The sequence below is a fragment of the Equus quagga genome, chromosome 19, assembly GCF_021613505.1.
Source record: "Equus quagga isolate Etosha38 chromosome 19, UCLA_HA_Equagga_1.0, whole genome shotgun sequence".
In the NCBI taxonomy this organism is placed as follows: Eukaryota; Metazoa; Chordata; class Mammalia; order Perissodactyla; family Equidae; genus Equus; species Equus quagga.
Genome location: NC_060285.1, coordinates 24,988,521 through 25,004,220, shown reverse-complemented (window position 1 = coordinate 25,004,220; position 15,700 = coordinate 24,988,521). Strand labels below are relative to the sequence as shown.

General features: G+C 46.6%; 2 protein-coding genes across 5 annotated transcripts in view; one reads left to right on the top strand and one right to left on the bottom strand.

The window, feature by feature from the left end:
- Nucleotides 1-15,700, top strand: part of ELK3 (ETS transcription factor ELK3) — a 66,302-nt gene that overhangs the window by 42,055 nt on the left and 8,547 nt on the right. Inside the window, exons 3-4 of the mRNA XM_046646728.1 lie at nt 4,376-5,155; nt 15,493-15,615. Of these exons, the coding sequence (XP_046502684.1) occupies nt 4,376-5,155; nt 15,493-15,615 (903 nt within the window). The remainder of the gene's footprint in view (nt 1-4,375; nt 5,156-15,492; nt 15,616-15,700) is intronic.
- The window catches only part of CDK17 (cyclin dependent kinase 17), a 122,798-nt gene continuing 120,619 nt past the window's right edge, over nt 13,522-15,700 (bottom strand). For all 4 annotated transcript variants that reach the window (XR_006886212.1, XM_046646723.1, XM_046646726.1 and 1 more), the window contains one exon: nt 13,522-15,068. The gene's annotated coding sequence lies outside the window, so the exon portion shown is untranslated. The remainder of the gene's footprint in view (nt 15,069-15,700) is intronic.

The following is a 15,700-nucleotide window of genomic DNA, read 5'->3' as shown; positions in this document are numbered from 1 at the left end:
CCAGTTACACACCTCCTCTGAGCCCACTTACCTACTGAGGTCTCCGGCCATGGGCATCCTGGCGGTGGGCTTTTCTTCCCGGCTCCCCTCATGTGAGCAGGTGTCCCGAGTGCAGAGTTGGGCTCTCAACCAGCAGGGCTGGCGCTGGGCTGCATTGCTTTGACCTGCTCTCTCTACCTGACCGTCCCCTCTTCTTTCCCGGTTCCCTTCCCAGCCTTTAGTTCTGGCAGAGGTTCCAGATTGTCCAGCTAGTCAGATCTAATCCATCTTTCCCATTGGCCTCTAGAGAAGTGAGACCGCCCTCGTTCTTTCCAAAAGCTATGTCTTCTTCCCTTTGGTCAGCTCCTTAAATTGTCTCCATTCCTGTCACTGTGTAACCTTTCCCTGAAAGTCTCTTGGTGTCCAGACAGCTCTCTTGGCAGAGGCAGCGGCTGCTGAAGGGCCATCCTGCTACAGCTGAGTTCAGCGTCCTGTGCAGGTCCCCGTTTTTCATACTCAGAGTAGGTTTTAACATGTTATGGCAGTCACCATCTAGCCATGGAAAGTTCCCACCACCTTCCATTTAAACATGTAAAATTCTTAAGAGTCCTCATGTTCTGGATGGACCTTGAGAGCATCATTATTAAGTGAAATAAGTCAGAGAAAGAGGGATGCTGTATGATAGCACTTGTATGTGGAATCTAGAAAAGCTGAACTCATAGAAACATAGTAGATCGATGGTTAGCACGGGCTGGAGGTGGGGAAATGGGGAGATGTTGGTCAAAGGGTGCAAACTTCCAGCTCTAAGATGAATGAGTTCTGGGGATGGAATGTACAGCATGGTGACTCTAGTTAACAATAGCGTATTGTGTACTTGAAAGTTGCTAAGAGCTCTTAAATGTTCTCACCACCCCCACCACAAAATGGTAATTATGTGAGGTGAGGGATGTGTTAACTCACCTTATTGTGGGAAGCATTTCTCACTATATACGTGTATCAAATCATCACATTGTACACCTTAAACTTACACAATGTTGTATGTCAATTATATCTCCGAAAAGCTGGGAAGAAATATTCCTAATATTCTTTTTTTTAAACAGCTTTATTGAAGTATAATTCACATACCATCCAATTCACCCATTTAAAGTATACAATTCAATGACTTTGAGTATATTTACAGACCTGTGCATCCATCAGAACTATCAATTTTAGAACATTTTCACTATCCCCCCAAAAAACCTTACCTAATAGGTATCATCGCTCAGTTCCCTACCTAGACTCCAACCCTAGGAAATGACTCATCTACTTTGTTCTATAGATTTATCTGTTCTGGCCATTTTATATAAATAGATCAATCATACACTGTGTGGCCTTTTGTGCCTGACTCCTTTGACTTGGAATGCTGAATTCCAGGTGCTTCCGTGGTGCAGCATGGGGCAGTAATCATTCTTTTTCATGGCTGGATAATATTCTCGTGTATGAATATATCACATTTTGTTTATCCAGTTGTCAGTTGATAGTCATGTGGGTTGTTCCTTACGTTCTTTTCGACATATCAAGGCCCAGCTCGCTCTCTGAGATTGCCTTTCAATTCCCAGCCATTTTGTGAGGAGGAGAGGCATTCTTATCATTTTTATCACAGTCTCCAATTGTTTCCTGGTTTGCTTACGAATGCACTGCTGCTAGACATTATGTTCTGAATGCTCATAATAAAATTAAAGGTTGGTTCTTTTTTTAAAAAAAAAACTGTTTACAAGACCTGTCAGAAGAAATGATTCAGACTGTACAGTTTCTCTTTTCTCTTCTTTTTTTCTGTGTAAATATTTAGGCTTTAATAATTCCATCAGTCGAGATGAGTATTCAGTTGGCTGAGTATAAAATAACGTTTTCCCTCAGGGAGAAAAATACTATGAACGAAAAGCAAAAACACCTTAAAATTTTAGCAGAGGAACACACCAGGCCAGCATGCTTTCTTTTTACTAGGAACTGACTCAGGGTCAGGTGGCACCAGTGACACCCTTACTTAACCCTTTCCTGCTGCGAGCTGATTTCTTCCCGGCATGTTGTCTACCTAGGTCTGGTGCCGCCTCTGCAGAAATGCTGCCAATTCGGCCCAGGTGGGTCTTGTAAGTTTCCCCAAATTTCTTTGAAGGTTTGTAAGTGGCTGCCAGCTTTGCTAGTGTTGGGTGTGAGAATGAGGTCAGGCGGAGTAAATTGGATTTGGTGGGTTAAATTGCAGGCCAGAGCGCCAGGATGCCGGCACTGGAATTGTCCAGCTTCGAGTCTAATGTGCTCGGGTTGGTGAGCTGCTTGTGTGCTGGTGCTGAGCGAAGTTTCATCAGGATTTGCCTTATTGGGATTTCCAGTGCTGAATGGGGACCTTGTGTGTCCCTTCCTTAGATGCCTGCCCCGGAGGAATTCCTCCTTGAAAATCTCAGTGGCTGGTGAATATGCCCTTCCCTCCTGACTGCTGGATAAATTCACTTGGGGGATTTGAGGATCCACGTGAGAAGGGCAAAGGCAAGTTCGCATGCCATGACGGAACAGGAGGGAAGCAAAGACGCGATCGACCTGTATTTATAAACCAAACTGATCACAAAGGGAACATCAGAATTTAATTAAATTTCATCTGTGTTGTATATTTGAAAGGTGCTGAGAGAGTAGATTTTAAAGTTCTCATCACAAGGAAAAAAGAATTTGTAATTACGTGAGTTGATGGATGTTAACTAGACTTACTGTGGTGCTCATTTCACAATATAGACAAATTTCGGATCATTGTGTGTACACCTGACACTAATATAATGTTCTATGTCAGTTATATCTCAACTTTAAAAAATTTCATCTCTACTAAGAGGTTCTTTGATTCCTTCCCTCCAAATTTGTGTGGAAATGTGAAAAAGCTTAGGCTTTAGAATGAGTGGATCTTGGTGTTTCTTGGACAAATTAGTGCCCATCTCAGCTTATGCTTTTTTCTTTTTTTAAAGGTTGGCATCTGAGCTAACATCTGTTGCCAATCTTTTTTTTTCTTCGTCTTCTTCTCCGCAAAGCCCCCCAGTGCATAGGTGTATATTCTAGTTGTAGATCCTTCTAGTTCTTTTATGTGGGACACCACCTCAGCATGGCCTGATGAGCAGTGCTAGGTCCTCACCCAGGATCCGAACCAGTGAAACCCTGGGCCGCCAAAGCGGAGTGTGCGAACTTAACCACTCAGCCACGGGGCCAGCCTCTAGCTTATATTATAAGGATGATACCACCCACCTACAAGAGGGTTAGCGTGAGATCAAAAGAGAGCTTGTGTACAACATCCAGTACCCAGTAGGCACTCAATAGGAGCTAGTTTTAAAGCTCTTGTCCCCAAATGATTTTTTAACCTCATTCATACCCAAGTTTTAGGAGGAAGGGTTTGTAAGGAAACATTGTGTCCCTTTTCCCACAGGATGGTGCTCTTGGTCCTGTGTGCTTGAGGGAGATCCTCTTTGCTCCTTTGAGCACCTGGGACCCTGTAAGCGTTTGACAGATATTTGCTAATGTTCCAATTTAATAAACCTCAAGAACAGTACGGCCTTTACTATGATGTCCATTCTCCCAAAGGGGCGCGAAAACTTGTGCAATGATTATTGGTTTTCGTTTACATCCAAATGTAACTGGAGCCGTAAACTGAAGAGCCAGAAGTAGATACCAGCCACTTAACCATACTGTATGGGTGCCGTAAATATCCAAGTAGACAGTTCGTTTTTCCTCCAGTGGCTTTCTTGGCAGAAAATTAAAAAGAAAAAATGGCTACATGATTTAAGAAAACATTATGGTGTTTGGTGATAATAACTTACTTTTCTATAATGCTTTCCAGCTTGCAGAATGCTTTCCCATTATTATTTCACTGAATTCTCACAAGTCCCAGAGGTAGGTAAGACAATACTGTATTATGGCTAAGGAAATGCTTCCTCCAGGACTTACGTACCATGTGGCTGTGTGTGTTATTTAAACGCTCCAAGCTTATTTTCCTCAGTTTTAAAATGAGAGTTTAATAATCCCATCCTCTTAGGATTGCTGTACAGATTATGTGAGATAATGCATGAACGATGCCAGCTCCCACAGTAAGTGCTTAATAAATGGCAACTGTTATTAGATTATTAGGTATAATAGTCCTCGCTTCACAGATGAGGACACTAAAAATGACGATTTGCCGAAGACTATGCCATTAGTGATCGGCAGAATTGGAATGCAAATCTAATTCTTCTGCCTCCAACTTTATTCCTCTTTCCAGCGCACCTTAGCCAAGACGTGTAAATCAGGAAGATTTTGGTGCTTCTGCTGGCAAACTTCCCCACTGTAATGAACCTCTTAGTCAGTTTCTTGGGTGCACTCATCTTTTCCATGTCTCCTTTTGTGTTCACAGAACATCATCAAAAAGGTGATTGGGCAGAAGTTTGTGTACAAGTTTGTCTCTTTCCCGGAAATACTGAAAATGGACCCTCACGCGGTGGAGATCAGCCGGGAGAGCCTTCTGCTGCAGGACAGCGACTGCAAGGCGCCTCCCGAGGGCCGAGAGGCGCACAGACACGGCTTGTCAGCCCTCAAAAGCACAAGCCGCAACGAATACATCCACTCAGGCCTCTACTCGTCCTTCACCATTAACTCTCTGCAGAACCCGCCAGAATCCTTCAAGGCAATCAAGACGGAGAAGCTGGAGGAGCAGCCGGAAGACAGCCCTCCCGTGGAAGAAGTCAGGACTGTCATCAGGTTTGTGACCAATAAAACCGACCAGCACATCAGCAGGCCCGTGGTGTCGCTGCCCTCCACGTCTGAGGCCTTCCTGTCCTCGTCCGTCTCAGCCAAGATCTCCTCTTTAATGCTGCCAAACGCCGCCAGCATTTCGTCCTCTTCGCCCTCCTCATCTCGGTCCCCGTCCCTGTCCCCCAACTCGCCTGTCCCTTCTGAACACAGAAGCCTCTTCCTGGAGGCCGCCTGCCATGACTCGGATTCCCTAGAGCCCTTGAACCTGTCATCGGGCTCCAAGACCAGGTCTCCATCTCTTCCCCCAAAGGCCAAAAAACCCAAAGGCTTGGAAATCTCCGCGCCCCCGCTGGTGCTCTCTGGCACCGATATTGGCTCCATCGCCCTCAACAGCCCAGCCCTTCCCTCCGGATCCCTCACCCCAGCCTTCTTCACCGCGCAGGTAAGAGCCGTCCCGGTCGTCCTGGCCGCACCCAGACTCACTGGCTTAGCAGAAAGGAAGAAAGAGCAAACAAAGCAACTTCCTTCTGCCCTTCAGAAGATAATCCTGGGGCCCGTGTACCAAAGTCACTGTGTCAATGTGAAGGGAAATGACTTTTCTATCCCCAGACCAGGGCATCCACAAGAGGACAGGCTTGGGATACTGGCTACAGTGGGAGGCTTGATGGGTTTCTTGTTTTTAGTGGCCTAAAGTGATCATCAGATGGACCGTGCACACTGGCTGTCAGAGCAGATCTAAGCGATGATTTCCCAGGGAACGTTGAGCAGGCCGCTGACATTTCAGAAGGCATTTGGGCTTTATGAAATGTTTACGGCAGAGTCCTCTCTAGGGGGCACTTGATGAGTAGCCGTTTTCTGTTAATAAGAAAATAGATGGTAACTGATATGGCCATTGCCCTGGTCTGGGGTGTGGAGCTGTGTTGGCCTGTAGTCTCATGAGAAATGAAAAGGCCACAGCAAACGGTGGAAAGAGATCGTTCAGTAAGAGCAGTGCTACTCTGAGAAAACCCAGGTCCATGTCACAGGAGAGGAACGCAAACTTGTGGAGCAAGGATTGTTAGTTAATTCCAACGAGAAGGCAGCCTTCCCCTTTAAATACGATGTTCAGATGCTCTTTCTTGTCCAGCTGGCGATGGCGGACAGAAGCAAAACAGGTGCTGGGAAACCCTCTTTCTGCTTCCTCTGGAAACTTGGATGCGTCTGGTGGCAGAAGCTAAGCGCATTGGCTTTGGGGTCGCAGACCTGGATTCAGTTCCTGGCTGCACCGCTTGGGAGAAGTGTGACTGTGGGCACTTGCTCTCGGAGCCTGTTGCCACATCTGTGAAATGGATTGTTGTGAGGGCTAAATGGGATAATGGTCATGGTATGACAGCTAGCTGTGACTGGCAGGTCTTATTAGCATGCAGCTTTGTGGCACCGGGTGGAGGGATGCGCTTGACGTGGGTGTCTCTCCAGCCCTTGCCACTGTACTCACTGCCGAGGATGTCCTTGCTGTCGTCATTGTTGGCGGCAGCAGCATCATATTCTGAGATTTTCATGTGTGCCAGACACGATTCTAAGCACTCTCCGTCCCTCACCTCAGTTCCTTCTCCAGCCCTGTGAAGTAGCTGCTATTATTGTCCCATTTTGCCAGCTGAGGTAAAAGAGGCACAGCCATGAAGTCATTCGACCAAGGTCACACAGTTAATGGGTGGTAGAAGCGAATTTGAACCCAGTTAGTCTGCTCCAGAATCCATGCTCTTCAGTAAAATGCTCTTGGCATTCATTCCCACTGGGAAGACGTCCAGTTGTCCCTGATCCTAACAGTCCATGGAGTCTGCAAAGCAGCTGGAAGCAGCTCTTGGCTTTTCCTTTCCGTGGCGTCACGATTGATTATGGCCCAGGGATTTTGTGTCAGCTCAAGCTTGGGAGCTGGTGGGAATGAGCATGCCACCGTGGAGGGAGGGCTGAGGGCTCAGTTACTGGTCGGAAGGAGCATGTGTGCTCTCAAATTGGGCATTTTCTGATCAAACAAAACCACCCCGTGACTAAGGGCTGCTGAGGAGCTGGCTCAGAAACAGCGGCTCCTGCAGGAGCCCAGAGAATGACTTGAGAAGCGAGGCCAGGGCGCACGATCTGAGGTTCCCCTGCCATGGCCTCGTTTGTGTTTATGACTGTAAGGTTTAGAGAGGTCTCAAGCCAGGCCAAGGCCAACTCTCTTTCAGTATCTGCTTTTCCTGTGAGCCTGTATCACCGTCTCTGAACAGAGTGGGACAGATGCCAGCCCTGTAGTTGTCTCGGGAGAAATTGGCTAAGGCTAGCCCTGGGTTTTGTGCCTGGACACCGTGAATTTAGGGTGGATCTGCTCCGTGGGACTGAGGATGGTATGGCTGGGCTGAGGGGAGGAGGACCTTGACATGAGAAAGGGATAGAGGATAGCTGTGAACAAATGGATGCAAAGCTCAGGATGGGGAGACAGAACTTACTGGAATGGCCTAAAACCAGGGCGGGGAAGACAGAGGAGAGCCAGATGCTTTAATGGAGGACCTGTGCCTTGGGCAGATGAGTGCATGTCCTCAGCCAACTCGTGAGGGCAGGGCTTTGCAGCATGAGTGAGTGTCAGGAAGTCCAAGAGATGGGAGCAGGGCTTCCTGAGGGGAGGGAGGCAAAGGGCAGGGCTGGACCCAGGACAGGGGAGTGGAAGTGGGGGCCCGGGCTGAGAAAGGGCCTTTGGATCCAGGGGACTGGAGGGTGGTGGGGGAGGAAAGTGCACTGGGTAGCACTCTGATCAGGTTCAAAGGAGGCAAGGGCTGCCTTTGGGAGATGGCGGAATCTCAGGACTTGAAATTCCCTCACCTTCTAGCAGTGTCACCTCTGCCCCTGGCATGGCCATGGGTGGCCGATAGGGAGGGAGGGAAAAGGTAATGAAGAGAGAGTAGAGAAAGGGTGGCACTCAGGGGTCGGGTACCCACACAGGTGGTCTCTCTGAGTCAGACAGGATGTCACAGGGCTTTATCTTGACTTCACAAGCTCGAGTATTTAGGATATAGGATAGGCCTGGAGTCAATATGAGATTTGGATTCTCAGAGATCCCCGCACCCAGGAGCTGCTTCAGGGTGCCCCAGAAACTAACCCACCAGACCATGGTCCTCCCCACTGTGGGCAGCCAGGAACAGCATCAGCTCTCCGCAGCCAGCCAGTCTTCTGAAGTCCACTGGGCTCAGCCTGGGAGATGAGCCCATTCCCCTGAAACCGCCCCCAGGAGACAGAAGTGAAAGCCTTCTGTCGTTCCCAGGTCAACTCCAGAGCGTTCCTCTCCACCTGGAAGGGGCTGGTGGCCTTTCTCCCACAGGCAGCAGTGACGTCTCCCTCATACAGCTCCTTGGTGTCCCTCCTGCCTTAGCACTTTCTGTCACAGAAACTCTGCTTTCCTCTGGGGTGTGCTGTGTGACACTGTGTGCGATAAACGTTTGGTTACCTGTGGGAAGCTCCTGTAAACTTTAGAAGAGATAAGAAGTGGCTGTAGTAACGTGATACCCTGAAAGTGAAGCTCCCAAGTATTTATTTATTCGTAGAATTATTTATTTATTTTTATTTATTTATTTATTCCAAGAATAATTCACGGTTATTTTCAGCTAGAAACATGGCAGGAAGAAGGTAGGATTAAGAGAGGCTTGGCATGACCAGGGTCACATGGTTACAGTTCCCTCTGGGGACCTCATTAAACCACATACCTCGTGTAGGTCCAAATTCAGATTTGAAATTTTGATCTACAGCATGATATGCATAAAAAATCATCTGCATTCTGCCACTCCCCTAACATCACAACCATCACTCCCATCAAAAATGCCTGTGGTACGAGCCAGCCATGATGGCCTGGTGGTTAAAGTTCTGTGCTCTCACCACTTTGGTGGCCTGGGTTCATTTCCCGGTCTTGGAACCACACCACCCATCTGTCAGATGCCTTGCTGTGGCAGAGGCTCACATGGAAGAACTAGAAGGAGTTAGAACTAGGATATACAACCATGCACTGAGGCTTTGGGGAGGAAAAGTAAAAAGAGGAAGATTGGCAACAGATGTTAGCTCAGAGTGACTTTTCCCTTCAAAAAGAAAAGAAGATTTCCCTCTATGTTAAAAAAAAAAAGAAAAAACTTGTGGTGCATCTGCTGGAACCTGTAGAAACTGTAGTTGAAATTACTCTTGTTTGTGAGTTTTCGAGAAACCAAAATTACTACTGTAGACAGACATGATGAACACTCAGAGACCCTCACGCATGGGCTAGGAGGAAGTGAAAAATGAGAATATAAATGCCAGCTGGGTACCCAAGAGTGATGTAGCTGGAGCTCAGACGCCAAGTCATATTAGATGATTGCTAGAAAAGCCAAGGATGTTATCTCTGACGGCGGGAGCTATAGAAATTGAGACGGGGAGGAGCCAGGATGTGAACCCTCCTGGTTCCTAGCCAGGCACCATGGAAGGCTGACTGGTGCCAGCTGGAACTTCTAATTCTCCGTATCTTCTGTACCTCGGTATCGTCTGTCCCTCTTCCATTTGCCTCTTCCGTTCAGCGTCTCCCTCCTCATCTCTTAACAATGTAAAGTTGGTTCAGGATCGGAGGTGGGCACATTGCATTTCCCTTCATTATTATGCCAAGACCTCTGTTAATCTCACATGTGATGTGTGAGATGCTGAACTCAGATACGTGCGGGCACTGGGGGCATGAACCCACCCTCAGAGTCTGAGCATGCCCGCCCCAGGCGGTTTTATTAGCAGCTGCCTTGGATTAGCACTAATTGAGTGGAGGCAGCCTGCTGAGGACTGAAATGCTAAAACCTCTTTCCTGCATTTACTGGTGTATGTAATAACTTTGAGCCCAAATCATAAGGTGGGAATTTGGGGCAAAATGGATGCGTGTGGTGAGGAGCAATTGGGATGCACTGCATCCTATCCCAGCCCAGGGGTGGTTTCTCATCTTATTTTCTCTTTTGCCATTAGCTCAAAAGGAAAAAAGTTAGTGGCTTTTTTCTTCTCCTAAGGGCAGTCCAACTTTGCTCCGCTCTCTGTAACACTTCCCCAGCTCAGCCTGCAGCTTTCTCCACACTGACCCTATGGAGCAGAGGATGTCCTTGTACAACCTCTTTGCTGTGGAAGATGTCACTGGTAGAGTTTTGTGTGACCTGTTGACAATCCAGCTGAAGGTTCTTGTGTCTGCCAGCTCTGGGCTGCCCCGGATAAACAAACCACGGTGGTGGCCTCCGTCTTTCCACCCTGGGGCCCTGCTCAGCTCCGTGCTTTGCCTTTTCTGTTGATCCTTCATGGTTCTGCCGCCGACACCTCAGTTCTGCCGTTATTCCGTTTTTTCTCCCTTACCAGGTAGTATACCTGCCCCGGACCCTTCCGGAATTCTCCATCGTGTCCCCTGTTCCTTAAGATCAGCACAATCAGTGCTACACAAACTTCTGTGTGATTCTCCTCTTTAAAGTCCTTACAACTATGTTTTTATTTGAATGCAGGCAACTCTCGAAGTTTTCAGATTCATTGTCACCTTTATTTGAGGAGTTTCTTTAACCCTAAAATGCACTGTCATGGATTCCGTCAGCATCTGTGAGAGATTAAGATTAGAGACGTTTGTTGGTATGACAAACTGCTAAATGGACATGCTGATTTTCTCTCCTTTATTTTCCAAAGCCCAAATGATTTACCAGTATCTCGGATCAAATCAGGCAGTCTGCAAATACTTCTTGTTGAGTGGCTCACACATATCCTTTTCATTCAGTCAAGTAATGAATGCGTACTATCTGCTAATTAATTCCTTTGGGAGATAATCATTGACCACCGACCATTTGCTAGGCACCTGGGGATACAGAATGAGCAAGACAGACCCACTGCCTGCTCTCATGAGCTTACAGCCTGCTGTCCAGTAGGTAAAGAATATGGGGTGATGTATAATTCAGGGTGGTGTGAAATTATAGGTCCCTGAAAACTGGCTGAGGAATTTAGACTTGTTTTGATGGGAAATTAACAGCTGCTGGAGGTGTAAGTCAAAAGAAACAAAAATTCCTATTACTATCAACAAATAATTATCAAGTATTATTTGCAAATCATAGAAAGGACACCAGAAGTACAAGTGCCTCTTTTTATGACCTTAGGACAAGACAACAAGGCATACACATACACAAGATAGCACATGGCAAGAGAGTCAGATACACGGCACAGAGAAGGAACGGAACCGGGAAAGGTCATTTAGTTCAATTTCACAAACACGAACTGAGCACCTATCATGTAAGCTGCTGTGCTTGGAACAGGGGCTACAAACATGAGTTAGCTCGTCCCCGATAGTTAGGAGCTCCTAACTCACCTTCAGTTGGTTAATATAGTATCCCAGATGCAGTGCAAAAGGAATACTAAGGAAGAAAGTATTAATTTTGCTGGGGATGGGGGGAAGGATGTTGAGAGGCCTTCATGGAGGGGGTGATCACACTCGGGCAGGGTGTTGAGGGATCAGCAGCAATTATTTGGCAGACAGGGTGAGGAAGGCGTTGTAGGCAGAACGGCTTGAGCCAAGCCACAAAAGTGAAATAGCTTGTATTAGAGCAGTACGGTAGTTCAGTAAGGGGGAGGATAAATTCCAGGGGTAAAGGAAGTGGTGGGAGATGGGGTATGACTGGCATAGTCAGATTTGTGTTTTAGAAATCATCCTGACGATGTGAACTGGGGAGGGGTGAAGAGGAAACTAGTTAGGATACTATTAGAATATTCCAGGTGAAAAACAATTAGGATCTAAGGCTGTGACAGTGGAATGGGCCAAAGGGGACTGATCTGAGAGAGACTAAGGGAATGGCATCAACAGGACTTGGGAACTGGGTGGAGGTGGTAGGGGAGAGCCAGAAGTTGGATATGAGGAGCATGTGAAGAAGAAAAAGCTTATAGGGAAAAGGTTACCAGTTCACTTTAGGCCGTGTTGAGTCAGGTGGAAACATCCAGTTGGAACTGGAGCTAAGGAGAATTTGGGGTTGGAGATAAAGTTAGGGAGTCAGCAACATGTAAGGGGTGGTTAAAACCATGGAAATGGATGAGAGCACTTGTGGAGTGGGTCTAGTCCGGGGAACTATGGGCTGGGTGGTCTGGGAAGTTCTGCAACAAGTGCTGAAGAACTGATAGGTTGGAATTCTGTAGTTCTCTATGAATAGTTATGCACTGCATAAGGATGTTTTGGTCAACAGTGGACCGCATATATGATGGTGGTACCATGAGATTAGTACCATACAGCCTAGGTGTGCAGTAGGCTATACCATGTAGGTTTGTGTAAGTACACTCTGTGATGCTTGCACAACGATGAAATCACCTAAAGACACGTTTCTCCAAACGTGTCCCTGTCTTTAAATGAAGCATGACTGTGTATTAGATAAACTCAAGACACATCAAACAAAGCAGGAGGGCTCACACGGGGAAATTAGGGAGCAGATGAAACTAGGTTAGGAGGAACCTAGAATTGTGGCTAAGGAAGTTGTACTTTTTTTTTCTAAAAGTGTGAAAGAATTTTGAATGAACATGTTAGGGTGATTGATTTGGTGGTGTTACTCAGCATAGACTGGAAGGGAGAGAAACCAGAGGCGAGTGGACTGGTTTGGGTGGCTGTTGTCAGATGTGATCTGTAAGGTGATAGGGGCTAGGATGCAGCAGGAATGAAATGAGGGGATAAATAGGAGAGGCAGTTCAAGGAAGGATCCACAGGCCATCCCAGAGGTGTGGCAAGGGGAAGGCATTGTACATCTCGGTGACTGCGATGCTGGGTTGTAGACAGGGCTGAGTGCAGGGATAAGGCCTGGTTTTATCATTGTATCTCTGCACCTGATACATACTATATGCACTGAGTATTTGTTGAATGGATAGAGAAATGGTGGTACTGTTGACAGAAATGGAGGAGTCATAAGAAACACTGGATTTGGAAAGATGTTGAATTCAAGTTTGAACGTGGGGGGCATTCCAAGTGGAGATGTCCAACAAGTGAGAAGTGAGGGGCTACACCTGGAGTTGCAAATTGCTTCAGCTCATCAAGTATTGAGCAGCTGTGTACTACTGGAGGAATAAAGATGAGCAAGATACCTTAAAGGCCACAGAAAGAGGTAGAGTAAAAACATGCAAATTACCATAATATGAGGCAGACTATGTTAAATGTTAAGGAAAAAAGTGATTATAAAGTGTTAGAAGGATTCAAAAAAAAGAGAAGTGCCATCGAGTTGAGAGGAGAGCAGGAAAGTCTCCTTTGGGGTGGTGGCATTTTGATGGACAGAGGGAGGCAGGGGTAGGAAAAGAGGAGGAGGTCAGAGGGCATGATCCGGGCGGAGGCCATGAACAAGGGCTCTCAGGTGGGGCATGTCTGGACAACGCCAGCTCACCAGGGTTAGCTCAGATGTGCAGGCTTTTTAGGAGACTCAGTATTAAGTGGAAGAACTGAGCAGGGGGATGAAAATGAGATCCTGGCAGGAGGGTCTTTCCTTTAAAAATGAATGCCCGCTGCCCTTGGGTCCTCTGACAGCTGACCGGATCAGGAACGCCCTTACACCATTCAGAAGGGCCCATTTGCTGAAGGAAGAGGAGGCGGCACTTTTGCTTGTGGCTTCTTTCTTTCCCCCCAGCCCTCCGGCTCAGCCCACCCTGCCTGACTCCAGGACCTTGTGAAGAGAGGCTCTGAAAGCTCACACCGGACCAGAGATACCCCAGGGCAGGCTTTATAGGAACTTTCCTTAAAAGAGCAACCAAATGTTTTTGTTTACGGCCACAGGATCTTCAGGGAGGACAGGGATAGAGGGAGAGGAGCGAATGAAGTAATTTCACGATATTTATTTGCATATATTACAGAAGACATTTCAAACATTCAACATGAGGAACAGAAGGCTACTGTATTCTGAGTACATCCTGTATCCCTTAGAAACAAAGGTGCAAACATCCCAAATCCAGATGTGGGTACAAACTTTAGACTATGAAAATACAAATTCCACACTTCCTCTGTTGCTCAAAAGATGAAAAAGGAATTGATATATATATTTATGGCCATGACTGAGAGAAAGCAAGCTAGGTTTTGTAGTCTAGAAGACTCTCTCCTTCGAGCTTTGAGACCTTCCTTGATGGGCAGATGAGGAGGCCTAGAACACACTGGTTATTAGATGTCAGCGTGGCTGGAACTGGCTCCAGAGTGACACACAGATGTTAGTTCTCAGATCACCTGAGCCTAATACCACTGAGAGGAGCCTTAAAGTACGGCTGACTTGATTGGTTGGTTTCAGAACATTGAGTACTTTTCTATATCCATTGAGCATTTCTCCCACAAATAGATGAAATACATGTAGTAAGTGTCAGGTCCAATTTTAATTACTTACTAATGAGAACAGTCTTTAACACTGTTAAGCATTTGCTCTGTGCCAGGCACCAGACCATCTTTTTTCATCTTCCTGACAATCCTGTAATATAGGCATTTCTTCGTCTCCATTTTACAGATTAGGAACCTGAGGCACAGAGAGATTACCTACCTAATAGGTGGTGATTCTGAGACTGGAACCCTGGCACAGGCCATGCTGAACTGTTAAGTCTTAACCGTTAGGCCAGATGGCAATTTCACAAATGTGCCAGGCCTCAGATTAGAACAAACGGGAAGCTTATCCACAGAATGTATTTATCCTAGTAACCTCATAGGTTATTCAATATGTAGCAAATGCTGTGGAAACAAAGACTTGAATAATTTGGTATAAATTAGTTTACCTTTTAGCATCTTCACAGTTTGAAAACCGTTGGATGTTTGTCTCCTCTGCACGGAACAGAGCAGACCTTTCAACTTAGGTTTCAGCCAAATGCTTTCGATAATTAACAAAGCCGCTAAGGCCAATTCTAGGAAAAAATAACACTTCAGCATCCAGCATGATGCAATCTGAGATGCTGGCGCCTTTGCTGTGGTTCTTACACAGAGCACCTTGTTGACATCACAAAACCACTGAGGGGCTCCTTCTAGTCACCAAAGGTGCAAAACCACCCTGCGCCAGGGAGTTTGCCTCCGCTGAGAATAAAAGCCACGCAGGCTTCCCAGCTGGGGCGAGTTGTTTCTTCTGCCCTCTCACTGGCTAGCAGGCAGGACTCCTGCTGCGTGTGTGCAAGCAAATGCGGTCCTTGGCACTCTCCCGGGAAACCCAGTTTTGGCTTGACACCCAATCTGACAAGAAAGGATTTTTTTTCCCTCCAAACCATTGCCAGGGAGATGAATTCTCATCAGCCCCACATCCGGAGTGAAATCTGGAAAACCCAGTTCAGAGCTTTTTAAGACGCTGCTACCGAGCAGCAGATCTTCACAGCCGTTGATAGGAAAAGTGATGCTTGGGAGGCCCCTGAAAAAAAAATGTATATGTGTGTTTATAACTTAAGTAATGGATGTCCACAGTAGAAAAATAAAACATAGATAAGAAAAAATAAAGCCTCTTCATGGGATCTCATTTTTGCTTGTACACTAAACCTTGTTTAATGTGGGATGGGGAGCAAACTGAAGAAACCATTTGGACAAAAGCTGCTACAAACCTGTGTTTCTCACTAGAATGTTTAGGGAAGGTAACTTGTCCATACCTCCCTCCTTTATACAATTGCTGATACAATTAGCATTGAAGAAAATTAAAATTAAACTGTGTGTAGCCTTGTAGAAAGAACAGAGTTGCCAGCTTTTCCTAAGATGGTGAGGCTGTCTCTTGGTTCATGCTGCTGATCACGGCTGGAGTCAGGCGATACCTGTATCAAAACTGTCTGTGCTTGCTTTCCCAGACACCCAACGGACTGCTACTGACCCCAAGCCCGCTGCTCTCCAGCATACATTTCTGGAGCAGCCTTAGTCCAGTTGCTCCACTGAGTCCTGCCCGGCTGCAAGGGCCAAACACGCTGTTCCAGGTGAGCATTTGGAAATGAACTTTTAAACACTGAACCTCTAAGGGATATGTTTTCTCAGTAAATGGTGCAAAGGTAACAGTGAGTT